Raw genomic sequence first — 20067 nt, forward strand, 5'->3', positions numbered from 1 at the left:
TTATTTTTCTATTTATGGAACTGTGTGAGGACTTCTGTTGCAGGATTAGCTGATGTTTTCATTGGTACTATTTTAAGATACAGACAACTTTAAAATAGCTTTTTGTTGCGTTTTTAGTCGAGCTGTACAAAAACTGCAAGTCTGACATTGACTTGCACCTTTCACTGGGCGGTATAATTTATATGTTAACCTAACTCTGTCGGAAAATATAATTGCAGAGATACCAAATTTTTTGTGTTTTTGGATTTTACTATTTTGCACAGTAAAAAGCATTTATCATTCAAAAAAATGTTTCTTGCCTCGATGCATTCAGAGACTTTTCCATCTGAGGTGCTGTATCAGATTGTTGTTTTTTTTTTTTTGCAGGATAGGATATTGATTAATATTAACTTGGTGTATAACCAATTTAATATTGGAGGAGAACGAGATTTTAGTGGGTTAAGCCAAGATAAACTCCCTGAGGTTTGTGTTCGTGCCAAACCGCAGTTTTAGCAAAGTTCAACCTGAATCAGAGTTCAGCTGTTCCAGTTTACTCAACACTATTAATAACTTTAGCGGTCGTTATGAATGTAGAGAACCCGTTTTGTTGTATTTTTTGCAGTTTTCCCACAGTAAATTCTGTTTTATTGGCAATTTTTTATTTTTACTTTTTATTGTGATTTTTATTTTACGTGAAAACCTTTTTTTAATCACTTAGATAATTATACATAGCATTACTTACAGATGTTGCAAACATTTATTTGTATGCTGTGCAGTGTATTATCTCAAACTGCCAACTTCTTTACTAGCAGCAATGCCTATTAGGACCACCTTAGATGGCAGACCCTGACGGCATTATTTGGTCTCCAGAAACCATGGCAGCTGTTGGTACTTTGCAATCGTATCATGGGGAAGTGATGAGATAAGGAAGGCGGCTCAAAATCATTTAAATGCCGTAGTCATCATTGACCACAGCTTTTCAAAGGTTAAATGACCAGGATCAGAGCTACATCCACTTTCGGTAGCTGCAATGGGACCACAGCTGTCAGCTAGAGCCACAATCCCACTCGAGTTTCGAGGGGCTTAACTTCTAAGCCCCCCTGTTACAAACACTGTACATGTACAGTGGGATGCAGGAACTGCCCCACGGTAGGTTACAAGGCAAGAGATGACAATGTAGAATGATTCTAGATACCCATAGAACCTTCAAAACCTAGGCGATTCGTCAGGGCATTGATTTCACTAGGTATTCTACAGGGATATTGGCCCATGCAGACAGGATAGGCTCTTGCAATTGCCACAGGTTAGATGGAGGTACTAATATGCTCTGAACAGCTTACATAAAGGGTTCTTCAATTCATGCTGCTTGCACCAAATTCTGACCATCAGCATGGAGAAACAGAAATCTGGATTCAGATGACCAGGTGATGCACTCCATGTGAAGGAAGCCGCAATAGATCAAATTGAAATTCAAAGAAGCTTTACTGGCAGGACCAAATAAACATTACCAGTAGCATTGCCAAGCGAGTGGAGAGTAGTGATTAAGACATAGATTTGAGGAATTGGGGCTGAGCATTTGGATGATAGGCACGCATCCGAGATAGGGGGAGCATAGAAGTCCATGTCTAGAGATGAGCGAGCATACTCGCTAAGGGCAATTACTCGATTGAGCATTGCCCTTAGCGAGTACCTACCCGTTCGGAAGAAAAGATTTGGCTGCCGGGAGCTGCGGGGGAGAGCGGGGAGGAACGGAGGGGAGATCTCTCTCTCCCTCTCCACCCCCCCGCCACCCCATGCTCACCGCCGCAAGTCACCTCTCACCCGCACTGGCAGCCGACCTTTTCTTCCGAGCGGGGAGATACTCGCTAAGGACAATGCTCGCTTGAGCAATTGTCCTTAGTGAGTATGCTCGCTCATCTCTATCCATGACATATCATTTTATTTTCAATCTATGGAAGGCACTAACGTATTGTGTTGTTGTGGTCCCTGTGTTTTCCTCTTCCTCCAGCAGGATGTAGAGTTTCTCTTCATCCTCCATGGAGCTAAGATCCAGGAAGAGATCAGAGAGTCTCTTGAAGTGAATCCCTCTCTGCTGAGTATTTGGGTCATTGAAGCAAGAAATGGGCCTCATCTTCTACAACATTCTGATCACACAGTTGGCACAGTCTGTTCTCCCAGGCCTTGTATTTCATAGAATCCTAGAATGGTAGAGTTGAAAGAAACCTCCTTGGTCATTGGGTCCAACTTCCTGCTCAGTGCAGGATTTACTAAATCATCCCAGACAGATATTTGTCCAACCTCTGTTTGAAGACTTCCATTGAAGGAGAACTCACCACCTCCCATGGTAACCTGTTTCACTCATTGATCACCCTCACTGCCTAATATCTAATTTGTGTCTCCTCCCTTTCAGTTTCATCCCATTGCTTCTAGTCCTTCCTTGTGCCACCCTGATTCAATGGCAAGGCAGTGTGTGTTCAGTCTATAGCCGCTCAGGAACTTTCACTCTTTGGGGTTTGGTAGTATTTCCAGGTATGGGGCCAGTTTGTACTCCATTTGTAGACTCTGGTATATTGTAAGTTTCTAGAATGTTCTTAGATCAATAGCTATCTTTTTTTTTTTTAGCCCTCTTTTTAAACCTATTTTTCAGCAACATCATAATTACAAAAGTTTATATTTTACCACCAAATCCATCCTGGAAAAAATTGCTAGTGAGCACTCGATGTGTTCAGTGCTGGCTGGTTGACTGCTGTGTTAGAACCTAAAATACATCAAAGATTTCCCATGTTCTATTTCTGTTCCTTTCTGAGATGTCTCACCAATTCAAGAAATACTGTAGTATTCTCTAGAGGATGATTCAACTTATTAATGGTGCAAATTCTTACTAGCGCTGTGCATATTAATGACTTCTTCATATTGATCCTGTATATTATTATTTTCTATTTCAGAATGAAGAAGGATTTGGCCAAGAGGGAATTTTGGAACATACAGATAATATGAATCTCAATGAGACGTATGAAATGCCCCCGCAGGTACATTCACTTGTATAAGACTGAACTACAATACCAGACATAGCCCATTGATAGGACTAACAATTCTTCCAGAAAAGAAGCAGACGCTTCTCCATAAACCCTTTAATTAGAAGGACCTACACCGACTGCTCGACGCGGTTATGTAACATTGTGTCATTATTTTCTTCAGGTTCTTGAAAAGAAAAAAGTATCAAAGTATCTCTCTAACTTCAGTCGCACTCAAATGTATAGACTTTCACTGCTGATGTTTTTACGATGGTTACACAGCCTATGAATACGTTTCTTATTCATGACGTAGTTTATACATATTCCTGTTTTGTTATTACTAAATTAAACTTGATGATTTTTTAAATGCACATATTGACCCAAAATGACCAGTAACAGATGCATCCAGATTAATGTTACTGTATATTGTAGCTGTTACCATAGTGATATACACAGAAAAGAAATTATGCAAAGCTACAAGTAAATGGTGTGACATATGGAGTGTTTGATGCAGCTTTTCTGCAGAACTCTACTGACTTGGCTGTACATCAAGCACAGAGGAGCTCAAACACTCAGATTTATTCAGGATTTGATGAAAATGTCTGATGGACCTTTCTATGTAAATGCCCTTATTCCCCTATTCCTTAATAAATCCTTACCTAAGGGCTCCTTCCCATGAGCGTGACATATTCACGCTCATGTTATCATGATGTGATTGCGCTCAGAATGGGGCGCTATCACATCTTCTCGTGTGTGTAATGCTCCTCTACTGTACTTTTTTTGCGCTGCCGTGACTGTTCAAGCACGAAGCGGTTTTAGCCCACGTTAGGCCTTAGTCACACGGGCGTAAATACGCGCGTATATACGCGCATAAAAACCCACGGGCGTATTTACGCGCGTATATACGCGCGTAAAAACGCACCTACAAAAGATAGAACATATTGGTGGCAATGGACATGGTCACGCGTTTTTTTTACGCGCATATTTACGCCCGTGTGACTAAGGCCTTAATGTGAACAGGCGGGACAGCTGACTTAGTAGGTGGGCCAGCCTAATAAGTCCCCAATGTTATTGTTTAACACTGCGAAATTGCGCAGTTCAGAGCACTATTTAGTTCTGGACAAGTGCACATTTGCACACCCCTTAGACATCATAATCAAACTTATGTTTTCGCCCCAAGGGAAATGTGGATGCACAGACGCTCCATGTGAGGGAAGCCAATGAAACCAATGGGTTCTTTTGGATGCGGTTTGCGGAAACTATTTTGCGTGTAGAAAAATGCGCGCAAAATCACCCGTGTGAAGGAGCACTATGGCCGATTACCGCAAAATGCAAAAGGAAAGTAGCTCATAATGCAAACCTGAGACTCGTGTAAACATAGATAATAGCCATTTTTTAAAAATTCTACTAAAACAGAATAAGGTGCGATACAGTTTATTAAAGAAAACACATTAGAAATCACAACTAATGGTGCAGATATGTTTTCCTTCTAGAAATACAGTTGCAAGAAAAAGTAATTGAGCCCTTTGGAATTACCAGGATTCCTGCAGCCATTAGTAATAAACTGTGGTCAGATTGTTATATAAGGCTTAGTGTACTCAGGACAATTCACTGCCCATGTAACAAGCACCAGCAGACAATCAGCATGTCAATCAGCACTCCTTACTGCTGTTTACAATGGCTTCGCTTTCATGAGCGTGTATCTTGTGCACAATTGATGTTACGCAGAAAGCTGCCATAGAAGTCTAAAAGAGTGATGGGGAAGGGTCTGACCCAGAATACAACCCTTGGTTCATACGCAAATGTGCTCTGTTGCAACAAGCGTATTTGCGCATACATTCGTTTGTTGAAGCCCTTGGGCAAATTATCTAGAGATGGACAAAATTCCGGACTGTTGCTACTCTCTCTAGTTATGGGCATCCTCTTAAGATCACCCCAAGAGCACAATGGTTAAAACTGCAACCAGTGAGAAGGAACCCAATGGTAACAGAAAAATCCAACAGGAGACTCTACAAACTGGACCATTTTACATATCCACTATTAGAAAAATGTTCAGAAGAATGGTGTTCGTGGAAGGAAACCATGAAGGAAGCTGCTTGTGACCATGGAGCTCACCTTCATACGAGCGTATGCACAAAATTCTCGCGTTGATCTCACTTGTGTGAAAAAGAGTAATAAGGATGAACCAATTGAAATCAATGGGTTCTGTTCTGTGTGTTGCATGCAAATACGCTATGTGAAGGGGCCCTGAAGGAGCAATGAAGGACCCATTCACATGACCGTATATACGTAGCATCTACATTTTGCCCTTTCTTGGTGCGTATTACACACTGTAATAGCCCATAGAATTTAATGGACATGCATAAATACGCAGTGAGGGCCTATTCCCACTGCCATAGACGCAACTATGTTTCCCAGTACGAAGCATAGTTGAGCCTGAACAAGGGCAATCTCTTCACTCCCGCATGCTTTTCAAACTCGGCACCAGAGTGCAAGAGTTTGAAATAAAGAGGCGGAAAGATAGGTGCCGGATGATCTTCCCTGCACATAGTTGAACTACATGCGGTAAAGTAGGGCAGGTCCTTTTTTTTTCCGGCTGTACAGATCCCAGCTGGGAAAAGAGGTGGAGACAACAAAACCATTAAAATCCCATAGCGGTTTCATTTTGGCCCATTATATGTCTGTGATTATCATGGCCGTACAAGGTGACAAAACCACGTTTGTCTCAATCTACCCTAAATACGCAGGAAACCTTTTATGTATATTTTTATTTAGGCTGCATATTCACTTGTGTAACAAAATTGCCAATAGGCAGAAGCACACAGGAGATCAGCATTTTAGGGTTCCTTCACACGACTGTATTTGCGCACGGAACAATCCTGCACGCATTATGCAGAGAATAGAAATCATTGATTTCAATGGCTTTATGCTCATTTCTTTGTTTTGCGTGCACAGTTCATGCGGGCACTGAAAAAAAAATAGGACCTGCTCTATTTTGCGTGCAATTGCACACTAAAGAGGCCCATAGAAGTCTATGGGAGGTGAGCAAATGCGCACATATATACTCGCAGGTATGCCCAATACGCTGCACAAACCCCCGCACACCAGCACCTCCTTTTAATGGCCATTTAAATTAGACTGCAGTCCATAACCTCAAGTGTAAAAGACATTGAGTAATGCAACAAGGCAATGACCCAAAGCTCATAAGAAAATCAAATAAAAATGGATGAAAAAGAAGATTTGTGTTTTGAAATCGCCAAGTTAGAGATGCAGTGTAAACCAGAAAAGAATGTACCTCCAAGGCATTCCAGAAATATTGATGAAATGAAACATATTTGCAGGAAAAAATGCTCAAAAATTACACTTCAACATTTTGCAAATCTTATTTGCAGCTAAAGGAAACATTTGGTGGTGGTGACTGCTGTTAAACAGGGATCTACAGGTTATTGAATTCAAGGGTTCACTTACTTTTTCTCCCTGCACTGTACATGTTTACTCAATGTGCCCAATAAAAGATAAGAGCAGTACAATCGGTGTATCAGTAGTTTAGTTGGATTATGTTTTTAGAATGCAGAAATCCAGGTAATTCCAAAGGGCTTATGTTCTTTTTCTTGCAACTCGAAGGCTCCGATCACATTGTCATGCCATCAGGTTTCTTTCCATTACTTTTAAAAGACAGTTACATAGTCTGCTGCACTACTAGGCTCATTAAGAAAAGGACATCTGATAAATGCATCAATTATAATGCAGGATCTGCTGCAACACATAGCAGAATGGATCTGCCATGGACATTCTTTATCCTTTTAATGCAGAATTGCAGTTCCACATACCAGGTCCAGTCTAATGACAAGTCAGTTGTTATTTCATAGCCTCTTTACACCCCAGTTGCCACTAGAAGGGGGTCTGATTTAGCAAATCAGGGATATGGTCTTCCAGGTCTGTCGGATTTACTATATTGTAATGTAAATTATAGCTTAAATGTATGCCAACTTGTGCCTGGTGTAGATTTGAGTGTGGTGGGCTGACTTTCCAAACATGCAACAGGTTTATTAAGAGGTGTGTGCCTTTTAGTAAACTTGATGTAATTCACTTTAGGGCAAGCTTTAATTAGATCCGTGTATAGCATGCCGATCTAAGTAAATTCCTTCTAATGGATATCCAAAAGCAGAAATTTGAGCTGTGACTTTGTTAACCCATTAAGGACCAGGCTGTTTAGTACCCCTCAAGGACCAGACCCTTTTTAGGGATTTTACCCATGTGGTAGTTTAACTGCCCTATTTCTTTTTTATTAGCTAGCAAAATTATTTTAGCTGTGGTTTTTTTTTCTTGACATATAGGGCTAATTTTTTAATATCTTTTTCACTGACTTTTTTCTGTTTTTTTAGTTTTATTGGGAGTAAAACGCTAAAAACTTTTTAACATTTAGAGTTTTTTTTTTCATTAGTATATTTACGCTAAAAAAAGGAATAGAACGGATTCCTCATTTTGTTTTGGACATTTTGATATATAATATGTATGGTTTTGTATTACAGGGCACATACAGAAACAATTTTGGTTGGCGTTGGCTTGGGGTTATTTCCTTCCTTATGAATATATTTTTATTTTATTCTGTAATTTTGTTTAAATTATGTTTGTATTTTTTTTTAACTATCTATGTCTCTCATGACATCACATAAAACATCTGGGGAACATTCACATGGTCTTTTTTTTTTTATTTAACATTTTTTCCCTGTAGCTGGGACATCCATAGGAGCCCCAGTTACAGGGAAAAACATCCCCTGTAATGACAATAGTCACTGACAGAGCTGATCAGCGTCTGTTAGCACCATGTAGCTCTGCTGTGCCAGGGGATCCCGGCGGTCACGTAACTGCTGGCTCGTGTAGTGGAAAAAATACTTCCACTTTCACTCATTAGTACATAGCAGTCATTGAGCACTGCGTACTAGTGAAAGGAGATGGCAGAAAGGGTTAAAAACAACTTCTTCCTCTTTCTCCGGGTTATCAGCTGTTACTAGAGATGAGCGAGCACCAAAATGCTCAGGTGCTCATTACTCGGGACGAAATTATCGCGATGCTCGAGGGTTCGTTTCGAGTAACGAACCCCATTGAAGTCAATGGGCGACCCGAGCATTTTTGTATATCGCCGATGCTCGCTAAGGTTTTCGTTTGTGAAAATCTGGGCAATTCAAGAAAGTGATGGGAACGACACAGCAACGGATAGGGCAGGCGAGGGGCTACATGTTGGGCTGCATCTCAAGTTCCCAGGTCCCACTAGTAAGCCACAATACCGGCAAGAGTGGGCCCCCCCCCCCTCCCAACAACTTTTATTTCTGAAAAGCCCTCATTAGCAATGCATACCTTAGCTAAGCACCACACTACCTCCAACAAAGCACAATCACTGCCTGCATGACACTCCGCTGCCACTTCTCCTGGGTTACATGCTGCCCAAGCCCCCCCCCCCCCGCACGACCCAGTGTCCACAGCGCACACCAAACTGTCCCTGCGCAGCCTTCAGCTGCCCTCATGCCACGCCACACTCATGTCTATTTATAAGTGCGTCTGCCATGAGGAGGAACCGCAGGCACACACTGCAGAGGGTTGGCACGGCTAGGCAGCGACCCTCTTTAAAAGGGGAGGGGCGATAGCCCACAATGCTGTACAGAAGCAATGAGAAGTCCAATCCTGTGCCACCTCCATCAGGAGCTGCACACGTGGGCATAGCAATGGGGAACCTATGTGCCACACACTATTCATTCTGTCAAGGTGTCTGCATGCCCCAGTCAGACCGCGTTTTTTTATAAATAGTCACAGGCAGGTACAACTCCGCAATGGGAATTCCGTGTGCACCCACAGCATGGGTGGCTCCCTGGAACCCACCGGCTGTACATAAATGTATCCCATTGCAGTGCCCATCACAGCTGAGGTAACGTCCGATTAAATGCAGGTGGGCTTCGGCCCACACTGCATGCCCTAGTCAGACTGGGGTTCTTTAGAAGTAGACACATGCAGTTACAACTCCCTGTGGACCCACAGCATGGGTGGCTCCCTGGAACCCACCGGTGGTACATAAATATATCCCATTGCAGTGCCCAACACAGCTGATGTAACGTAAGCTTTAATGCAGGTGGGCAAAAAATAAATTGGATTACACTGTAGGCGAGGGCCCCAAAAAATTGGTGTATCAACAGTACTAATGTACGTCAGAAAAATTGCCCATGCCCAACCAAGAGGGCAGGTGAAACCCATTAATCGCTTTGGTTAATGTGGCTTAATTTGTAACTAGGCCTGGAGGCAGCCCAGTTAAAATAAAAATTGGTTCAGGTGAAAGTTTCAACGCTTTAATGAGCATTGAAACGTATAAAAATTGTTTACAAAAATTATAAGACTGAGCCTTGTGGGCCTAAGAAAAATTGCCCGTTCGGCGTGATTACGTCAGGTTTCAGGAGGAGGAGCAGGAGGAGGAGGATAAATATTATACACAGATTGATGAAGCTAAAAGGTCCACGTTTTTGATGGTGATAGAGAACAATGCTTCCATCCGTGGGTGCAGCCTACGTATTGTTTAGGTACCGCTGCTGTCCGCTGGTGGAGAAGAGAAGTCTGGGGAAATCTAGGCTTTGTTCATCTTGATGAGTGTAAGCCTGTCGGCACTGTCGGTTGACAGGAGGGTACGCTTATCTGTGATGATTCCCCCAGCCGCACTAAACACCCTCTCTGACAAGACGCTAGCCGCAGGACAAGCAAGCACCTCCAGGGCATACAGCGCGAGTTCAGGCCACGTGTCCAGCTTCGACACCCAGTAGTTGTAGGGGGCAGAGGCGTCACGGAGGACAGTCATGCGATCGGCTACGTACTCCCTCACCATCCTTTTACGGTGCTCTCGCCGACTCAGCCTTGACTGGGGAGCCGTGACACAGTCTTGCTGGGGAGCCAGAAAGCTGTCAAAGGCCTTAGAGAGTGTTCCCCTGCCTGTGCTGTACATGCTGCCTGATCTCCGCGCCTCCCCTGCTACCTGGCCCTCGGAACTGCGCCTTCGGCCACTAGCACTGTCGGATGGGAATTTTACCATCAGTTTGTCCGCCAGGGTCCTGTGGTATAGCATCACTCTCGAACCCCTTTCCTCTTCGGGTATGAGAGTGGAAAGGTTCTCCTTATACCGTGGGTCGAGCAGTGTGTACACCCAGTAATCCGTAGTGGCGAGAATGCGTGTAACGCGAGGGTCACGAGAAAGGCATCCTAACATGAAGTCAGCCATGTGTGCCAGGGTACCTGTACGCAACACATGGCTGTCCTCACTAGGAAGATCACTTTCAGGAGCCTCCTCCTCCTCCTCAGGCCATACACGCTGAAAGGATGACAGGCAAGCAGCATGGGTACCCTCAGCAGTGGGCCAAGCTGTCTCTTCCCCCTCCTCCTCATCCTCCTCATGCTCCTCCTCCTCAACGCGCTGAGATATAGACAGGAGGGTGCTCTGACTATCCAGCGACATACTGTCTTCCCCCGCCTCTGTTTCCGAACGCAAAGCGTCTGCCTTTATGCTTTGCAGGGAACTTCTCAAGATGCATAGCAGAGGAATGGTGACGCTAATGATTGCAGCATCGCCGCTCACCATCTGGGTAGACTCCTCAAAGTTTCCAAGGACCTGGCAGATGTCTGCCAACCAGGCCCACTCTTCTGTAAAGAATTGAGGAGGCTGACTCCCACTACGCCGCCCATGTTGGAGTTGGTATTCCACTATAGCTCTACGCTGCTCATAGAGCCTGGCCAACATGTGGAGCGTAGAGTTCCACCGTGTGGGCACGTCGCACAGCAGTCGGTGCACTGGCAGATGAAACCGATGTTGCAGGGTGCGCAGGGTGGCAGCGTCCGTGTGGGACTTGCGGAAATGTGCGCAGAGCTGGCGCACCTTTCCGAGCAGGTCTGACAAGCGTGGGTAGCTTTTCAGAAAGCGCTGAACCACCAAATTAAAGACGTGGGCCAGGCATGGCACGTGCATGAGACTGCCGAGCTGCAGAGCCGCCACCAGGTTACGGCCGTTGTCACACACAACCATGCCCGGTTGGAGGCTCAGCGGCGCAAGCCAGCGGTCGGTCTGCTCTGTCAGACCCTGCAGCAGTTCGTGGGCCGTGTGCCTCTTCTCTTCTAAGCTGACTAGTTTCAGCATGGCCTGCTGACGCTTGCCCACTGCTGTGCTGCGATGCCGCGCAACACCGACTGCTGGCGACGTGCTGCTGCTGACACATCTTGATTGCGAGACAGAGGTTGCGTAGGAGGAGGAGGAGGAGGGTGGTTTAGTGGAGAAAGCATACAACGCCGCAGATACCACCACCGAGCTGGGGCCCGCAATTCTGGGGGTGGGTAGGACGTGAGCGGTCCCAGGCTCTGACTCTGTCCCAGCCTCCACTAAATTCACCCAATGTGCCGTCAGGGAGATATAGTGGCCCTGCCGGCCTGTGCTTGTCCACGTGTCCGTTGTTAAGTGGACCTTGCCAGTAACCGCGTTGGTGAGGGCGCGTACAATGTTGCGGGAGACGTGGTCGTGCAGGGCTGGGACAGCACATTGGGAAAAGTAGTGGCGACTGGGAACTGAGTAGCGCTGGGCCCCCGCTGCCATCATACTTTTGAAAGACTCCGTTTCCACAACCCTATACGGCAGCATCTCCAGGCTGATAAATTTGGCTATGTGCACGTTTAACGCTTGAGCGTGCGGGTGCGTGGCGGCGTACTTGCGCTTGCGCTTCAACACTTGCACTAGCGACGGTGCGCTGACAGACATTGGTGGATGGGGCCGAGGACAGCGGAGGTGAGAGTGTGGGTGCAGGCCAGGAGACGGTAGTGCCTGTGCCCTGAGAGGGGGGTTGGATCTCAGTGGCAGGTTGGGGCACAGGGGGAGAGGCAGCGGTGCAAACCGGAGGCGGTGAACGGCCTTCGTCCCACCTTGTGGGGTGCTTGGCCATCATAAATAATAATTTTGCGCAAGCCTGCTGTAACACTTAGCTGGCTGCGTATGAATTAGGAGGACAACTACACCCAGCACAGACCCAGAACACTGAGGACAGTCACAGGCAGCCCAAATAGATTTTTTTCCCCAAATGTTTTTGGAAAGGCCCACTGTCTATATACACTGTATATGTCTTCTGCCCCTGCGTCACCACTACTGGCCCTGGAGTATGTAAAATAACTGCAGACTGTTGCACTGTGGACTGGAATGTGATGTAACAGCCAACACAGAGCCAGGAAATAATTTTGCGCAAGCCTGCTGTAACACTTAGCTGGCTGCGTATGAATTAGGAGGACAACTACACCCAGCACAGACCCAGAACACTGAGGACAGTCACAGGCAGCCCAAATAGATTTTTTTCCCCAAATGTTTTTGGAAAGGCCCACTGCCTATATACACTGTATATGTCTTCTGTCCCTGCCTCACAATATATGTCTTCTGTCCCTGCCTCACAATATGTCTTCTGTCCCTGCCTCACAATATATGTCTTCTGTCCCTGCCTCACCACCACTACTGGCCCTGGAGTATGTATAATTACTGCAGGGCGCAATGCTCTGCACTAGAGATGAGCGAACGTGTTCGGCTCCGCCCCTTTTCGCCCGAACACCGAACTTTGCGAGCAATTCCGTGCTCGGGCGAAAAAAGTTCGGGGGTCGCCGTGGCAGCGCGGGGGGGTGCGGCGGGGAGTGAGGGGGAGAGGGAGAGAGAGAGGGCTCCCCCCTGTTCCCCGCTGCTGCCGCCCGCGCCGCCGCGCCTCTCCCCGCCCCCCGGCGCCCGCCGAAGCTTTACGCGCGGACACTGAAGTCCTCGGCAAAGCCGGTGTCCGGGTGCGTAAGTGTTCGTTAAGAACACGTTCGCTCATCTTTACTCTGCACGGCCGATATACAAAAAAAAAAAAAAGTGCAACACTGCAAAAAGCAGCCTCCACAGTACTGCACACGGTTAGATGTGGCCCTAAGAAGGACCGTTGGGGTTCTTGAAGCCAAAAATACTCCTAACACTCTCCCTATAGCAGCTCCAGCACCAACAGCACTTTCCCTCCTCTATGTCAGAACAAATCTGTGGCGAGCCGCGGGAGGGGCCGATTTTTATACTCGGGTCACATCTGATCTCGCCAGCCACTCACTGCAGGGGGGTGGTATAGGGCTTGAACGTCACAGGGGGAAGTTGTAATGCCTTCCCTGTCTTTCTATTGGCCAGAAAAGCGTGCTAACGTCTCAGAGATGAAAGAGAAAGTAACTCGAACATCGCGTGGTACTCGTCACGAGTAACGAGCATCTCGAACACGCTAATACTCGAACGAGTATCAAGCTCGGACGAGTACGTTCGCTCATCTCTAGCTGTTACTAAAAGCTGACAACCCGACCTGCCTCTAATTGATTGCAGAAGCAGGGGCTTTAATTCCACGTCATATTTTTTCACTATTGGCTGGGATTAAAGCCCAGGACAAAGAGCCATAAATTTACTGTGCTTGGTCCTTAATGAGTTAAACAGGTAACTAGACCCCTGAGGGTGTAACAGTGATAATGTAGAAGTTTGTTGGATTTCTTGAATATTTCCTAAAATTTTAAAATAGCTAGCAAGGTAAACTAAACCTGTCCATACACATAAGAGCGAAGTCAACCAGACAACTGGCTTCATTGTGACCAGCCAACTATCTTGGGTGTTTAGTGGTGTGACGACTCTTACCTGGTGGATGAAAGAAGGGTCGAGCATTTAGAATTTCAACATACCTGATCTCTTCTCACAAGAGAGGTGTCTGACAGCAACTTATCTCCTCTCAAGGTAATAAGTTGCTGTCAAACACTTCTGGCAACAAGTTAGTTAAGCCATCATTTAGCCAATGACTATATAAGGCATTATAAATTTGGTTCCTATCATTGTGCTACTCTATCTTTATCCCCATCATTCTGTCAATAAAAATCAAAAGAAACGCATGAAAGCACAGAGTGACTGTACAAACATCAATTAAACAAAATTACAAACATTTTAGTGTCAAGTCAGGAGCCATTAAATGTCAGTTTCTTCCACAGCTCCAACAATTTATTGCCAATTTTACTGACATAACAGCACAAGTACAAAATGATATAAATGTAATGTCTTCTTGCATTCAGTTTTAAATCAAGATATAAAGATTAAATAGAACTGTCTTTTGTTTTTAAACATACATAATAGGGGATGCTAAATATTTTAGCAAGATGTCTAATCAGCCTATTATGTACATCTTTAGTAGAAAACTTGCTATTCGGCTATGCAGCTAAGAGAAGCAATTGCCAAGCTAATCCGACTATAGCTAGCTGAATAGCTGAATATGGAGCTCCGTTCTTCAGTGTGCCTGCACTGCCATCTGTAGTGCAGGTATAGTGCTTTCCATATAAGAGTTTGTCAGCCTTTTATTTCATTCCTTTATCGAAATATTTCCCATATAGCATAGTTTGCAGATCTTCCTGCCTCCTGTGTGCTGTGTCCATGGGTGCAGTGTGAGGAGAAGCTGTCCAGGGCTGAATATGGCTTCTCCTCTGCATATTACGTCTTCTCACCACTGGGACTTGATGCACTGCATCAGTGTCTCACTGCTTCAGGTTTGACGTCTGGATTAGTGGTGGAGCAGTGACCACTATCCATCACTAGGAGTCCAAGCACTGTGCCACTTCAGTTTTCATCCACTTTTTAGAGAGCTATGTCCCAGATCTATACTTTCAGTGTAATATCAAAATTTACTGAAGAGCGATGACAGATGCACACCAGTCAGCAGCTCTCTCCACTAAGCCATCCAGGACTTGGACAGCTCCTCTGCTGAACACCTAGCCATGCTCCTGTGTTTCCCTGACTGGCTCGACCCTCTGTTTTTCCTGTTCTAGCTCTGCCCAGTTCTTAGTCAAGCAACCTATAAAAGCCTGGCCCTGGCCCTGCCCCTACCTCAGTGCGAGATTATTGTGCTTGCTGTTTTTAGTCTATCTCCTGCTGCTACTACTGCTCCTCTCAATACAATTACTGAGACTTACTGATGCCTACCTCTGGCTTCCCTCCTGACAACAATACCTGCCTCCTCCATTTGTACTGTGAACCTGAGACCACCTATTGCCGACTCCTGGCTCTCCCCTGACTACTCTCTGGACCTGCACAGTTGCTACCCCTGTGGCTCCAAACCTAGTGCCGAAAACTCTACATGCAGTCATGAGGCATACAGTAGGGAGGCAGCACTTGTATCCCTTTTTTTCTAGCTATACATGGGCATCTCAGTTTCTGAAAATGCCAGTGACTCTTTAATAACAAAATAAAATTGGCATATGAATTGCATATATTTGCAATGAGCAATAAAGTGTCAATGATCAGGGGTGCAGGATAAGTTTAAAGGGGTTGTCCTATGAAAATAATATCAATTATTTGATCAAGGGAGGTACAACTACTGGCACTCCATCTGATCAAGAGAACAGTGGACCTGAGTGTCCATAAATAAATATATTGGTCACGTGTGAACTACCACTCCATTTCAATGAGAGTGCTGTAGACAGCCAATTATAAGCGCTCAGCTGCTTCAAGCAGTCCCAGTAAAAATTAATGAATTGGTAGTGCACATTCATGACCATCAATCCGTTCACTTGAAGACACTCAGCAGCCCTGTTCTCATGACTGGTGAGGTCCCAGCAGTCGGACCTCTACTGATCAGATGCTTAAAGCATTCAAAATGCTAAACATAGGTACAGAGAAAGAATTGACAACAGCTTGTTGACTATTTTTTCTTCATTACACACAGCAAAAGCTAACTGAAACATATATATAAAAACTGCAGAAAGGATCAAAATGAAATATTACAAAGTAGCTATATTTGTTCACTATAAAAGCAATTGTATATTCATTTTTGAACATAATAAACCCAACAACGTAGTGTATAAACTTCTTTCAAAGTGCCTACATACACTAACTATTTGGTTACTTATAGACCTTCCCACCAATGAAACATCATCGAAATATGCATATTTATCTCCACCATTATGTGACCACAGTTGGTCAGTTAAAGTGCCAACTCTTATGGAGAAAAGCACTAACAATCAGCTGGGCAGGTCCAACTCAGCAAACTACTATTTCTCCTATATTGGCTATAAGCATTAAATGATTATATTGGTGGACCATACCCACTATCTAATATTATTGAGATAGGTTAACAGGTAAACCGTCCCAAAATCTCTTTTTAGTGGGAACAAAAGTTGCACAGGACTTGGATGTGATATTTTGTTTCCTCTAAATATCAATATGTTTGCACAACTCCTTTTTCGCTTCCTATTAGAATTTTTTTTGGAGGGGAGTTTGGTGGAGAATGCGGACAGTTGGTGTGTACCTTTCATGTAGCTACAAATTTTATCTATGGTTTGTGTTGATGTTCTCAGTATGTTAGCAATGACAATTTTGTAACTTTTATTTTCAACTCTAAATGGACGTCTTCCATCAGGAAACAAAGTCAAAGGCATCCTCATACCCGATATACTGCCTAGAAAATGAAAGACACATTGTTTTGTAATAAACAGACATGTAATTGTAATTTTGTTTTCTGCTACACACTGAGAGCACGTCTTTACAGACACAAGAGGTCTATTGTTGGCACTCTACTAATACACTGTTATTCTCATTTGCGTAGGAGGAATATCAAGATTATGATCCTGAAGCATGAATATTGTGAGAACGTGTGATACACATAGAATATTCTACGGATCATGATACATTCCAATATACCGAATCCTCGGATTTTATTTATATTTTATTTTCAACTCCAAATGGAAGTCTTCCATCAGCAAAAAAAAGTATTACTAACCTTGATTTCCTTTTGGGTTAGATAATTCCACTCGGTCAGCGATGAGTGGCTATATTATGCTATGGATGTTGTGGCTTCAAATATTGAGAAAAAAAGAAACAAAAAACACCTAAGTGTCTATTAATGTCTAACTTTCTATTTGTAATATTGTGTTTTCTAGTGGTTTTGTATGGTTTCTATTTTCCCATACTTTTGTATGTTTTGTATGTTATTACTGTCTTCTGTAACACAACGTTGTAAAATCTGTTTCTAAGTATCTAGTATTTCTGACTGTAAGCATGATCTATGCACCAAACTATTTTACAAATCAATCATGTGTTTCAATGGTTTATGTCTCTTCAATGATAATGTTGGATAATGCAAACTGACATTTACTAACAATGCAGTTTAATTAAAAAATAAAGTGTTTAGGTTCCCTATTAAAAGAGTGGACTTGGCACAATGATCTGTTTGTGGGCATGCATATTTGGAAATGTCATATTATACAGTACGTGAGTAAAATATTTTTGATGCATCAATAATGTTGCTTAACAGTTTAGATTTGTACACTTACTAGACTTGGCTGAATATGTTTACTGTCCATTTGTGTTCTATAGTTTAAAAGGCAAAGCACAACAATTATTATATTTATATACGATTCTACCTATACTCCATGAATGATTCATCTGCCTTCTATTTGAGACAACGTTAATGCTGTATGGCTATGTTATCTCCCAAGACATAATATAGTAAGGCAATCGCAGCACAACAGATGTATAGGAGAAATATACTCACTAGAGCTTAATGGGCTGATGGGTGCCAAGCTGAGAATGGACGCAGACCTTACATCCAAAGTACATCAGGATACACAAACATGTCATCAGCAGCATCCAGGGTTGTTTGAATAGATATATAGAATTCCTTGAGTTTTAAAACTTCACCTTTAATCCATTTCGCATAAAAGTACAGCAACGTTTCGACTGTGCAATATACAGTCTTTATCAAGCCAATGCATAAAAACATGGCTGCACATGCAGCCCTTAAATATCCCATCACCATGAATCTCACCCAAAAAAATAGTCAATAGTATCTAGAGTTTTGTTACCTGTAACTCCATAGGAGCTCTCACGGACCGTGCAGCTGTATCCAATCCATTAGTATCAGTGCCTCATGATGCCGGTCATGTCGTCATTAGTATGCGTGACACCCTCATTAACATACACACGTAACGTCATTACGTTTGCGAGGTGGTATGCTAATGAACTCCGGAGGCCCAGGAGAGACGCCGGCACGTCGCATCTGCGACGTGGTAGGCGGGCTGTTGAACGTGGTGAGCTCAGCGGTGACGTCAGCGCGCCGCATAGACGACGCTGTGGGCGTCCACACATTGATCCGTTCGCCTGGATAGTACCGGAGGGACGCTGACGTGTGGGGAACGCCCCTAGAGTGACGGTGAAATGCCCATGGGGAGTAATACCCGGAACACGCATACTAATGACGACATGACCGGCATCATGAGGCACTGATACTAATGGATTGGATACAGCTGCACGGTCCGTGAGGGCTCCTATGGAGTTACAGGTAACAAAACTCTAGATACTATTGACTATTTTTATTGGGTGAGATTCATGGTGATGGGATATTTAAGGGCTGCATGTGCAGCCATGTTTTTATGCATTGGCTTGATAAAGACTGTATATTGCACAGTCGAAACGTTGCTGTACTTTTATGCGAAATGGATTAAAGGTGAAGTTTTAAAACTCAAGGAATTCTATATATCTATTCAAACAACCCTGGATGCTGCTGATGACATGTTTGTATCTCCCAAGACATGATTGAAGTCACTGTCTATTCCTAATATGAATGAGGCAAAACAAAGGAAAGGTAACATTTCCACTTCACAGCTTAGAATTCTGTTAATCATGTTCAAAGGCGTTAACCCATGACAAACTTTTATCACCTATCCACAGGACAGAGAATAAGTGTATAATCGTTGCGGGTCCTTTTAGCTGGGACCTCTCAACATTCACTAGAAGGAAGGTCCAAAGCGCTGCGTTCTGGAGACATTTGAATGGAGTGATCATGCACGCACTCTGCTTCTTCATTCAAAGTTTTCGGGACTGATAGAGATGGATGAGTGTTGTAAAAATATTCCTAAAGGCTCATGTCTACAGCTCCTATGTAGAGCAATGTGCCTCCCTTATTACAGTCTACAAATGAGTTCTGTTTGCAATCTAATCATGTAATCTCTTTCATCTCTTTCTACTGTTAGCAAAAAGAGGAGAATGATGGAAGAGAGTAAAACATGAGTGCAGGATAAGACTACAAACAGCAGGATATTTATTATCCTACTTGCACCAGAATTCTGGTGTCAAAAAGTTACAATTTTGGCACAAGTATCATTTTGCACCAATTTTTGTGACTTTTTCAATGTCTATTACCTCCCCCAATTAAAAAAAAATGTGTGGGGTTTAATTCAGGGAGAATGGCCTCCATAGCCTAGCATATTTACTATAATTTATGTTGGACATTAGTGTAAATTGTAGCTAAACTGTCTGAGTGGTGCAGAAGGTGACTAGAGATGAATTGATTAATTTATTATTAATCTCAGCCCAGCACAGCTAATATCAAGAGAGGCATAGAAAAACCTATCTTTATATATTTACTCCAGGGTTTCTATATAGTCTGTAAACATGAAGACCACATAGATGAGTTCTAGAGCTATAGATGCAAAATGGTACAATATTTAAAAAAAAAACTTCTGGTTTGAAGACTTGCATCTAGAGATACCCCACCTAAAAACCCCATTAAAAATAGCTCTATTTGAGAATTTACGGTAGTTAAAGCAGCAACCAAAGTATGTCAGATGACTCAAATATCAAAAACTAAACTGATCCTATGTTGGAAACCAAGAAGGCGAAGAGCATCTTGTTGCTTTAAGTCACGGCTTCCCCTTGCTAGCTTGAATCGTTCATCTCATTCAGCTGTTATTATAGGCCCTGCAATTCTCTTATCTCACATCATCTTAATGATATTGTCTTTATAGCTCCAAACTACGTTATGAACCATCAAACTTTAAATTTTCAACACGTGTGTGAATGTAAACACAAAGCGGGAAAATCTGAATGTAAGTTCCATTGTGGATTCATCTAATTTGCAATTCTAAATATAATCTATCTCTTTTTATAGTTGCCAAACGGAACCTTTGAGACTTTTTGTCTTCTTGGAGGGGGGGGGGGGGGGGGGGGGAGAAAATATATATTTTTGGTCTATAACGTATAATG

The 20067-nt window shown here is 43.6% G+C and overlaps 1 protein-coding gene across 1 annotated transcript in view; it reads left to right on the forward strand.

Annotated features, from left to right (window-relative positions):
- SNCA (synuclein alpha) overlaps positions 1 to 17677 on the forward strand; it is an 86674-nt gene extending 68997 nt beyond the window's left edge. Inside the window, exons 5-6 of the mRNA XM_066574897.1 lie at positions 2925 to 3008; positions 16631 to 17677. Of these exons, the coding sequence (XP_066430994.1) occupies positions 2925 to 3008; positions 16631 to 16663 (117 nt within the window). The 3' untranslated portion in view covers positions 16664 to 17677. The remainder of the gene's footprint in view (positions 1 to 2924; positions 3009 to 16630) is intronic.
- Positions 17678 to 20067: the final 2390 nt, after the last annotated feature.

Source organism: Eleutherodactylus coqui, chromosome 7 (genome assembly GCF_035609145.1).
Source record: "Eleutherodactylus coqui strain aEleCoq1 chromosome 7, aEleCoq1.hap1, whole genome shotgun sequence".
Lineage (NCBI taxonomy): Eukaryota > Metazoa > Chordata > Amphibia > Anura > Eleutherodactylidae > Eleutherodactylus > Eleutherodactylus coqui.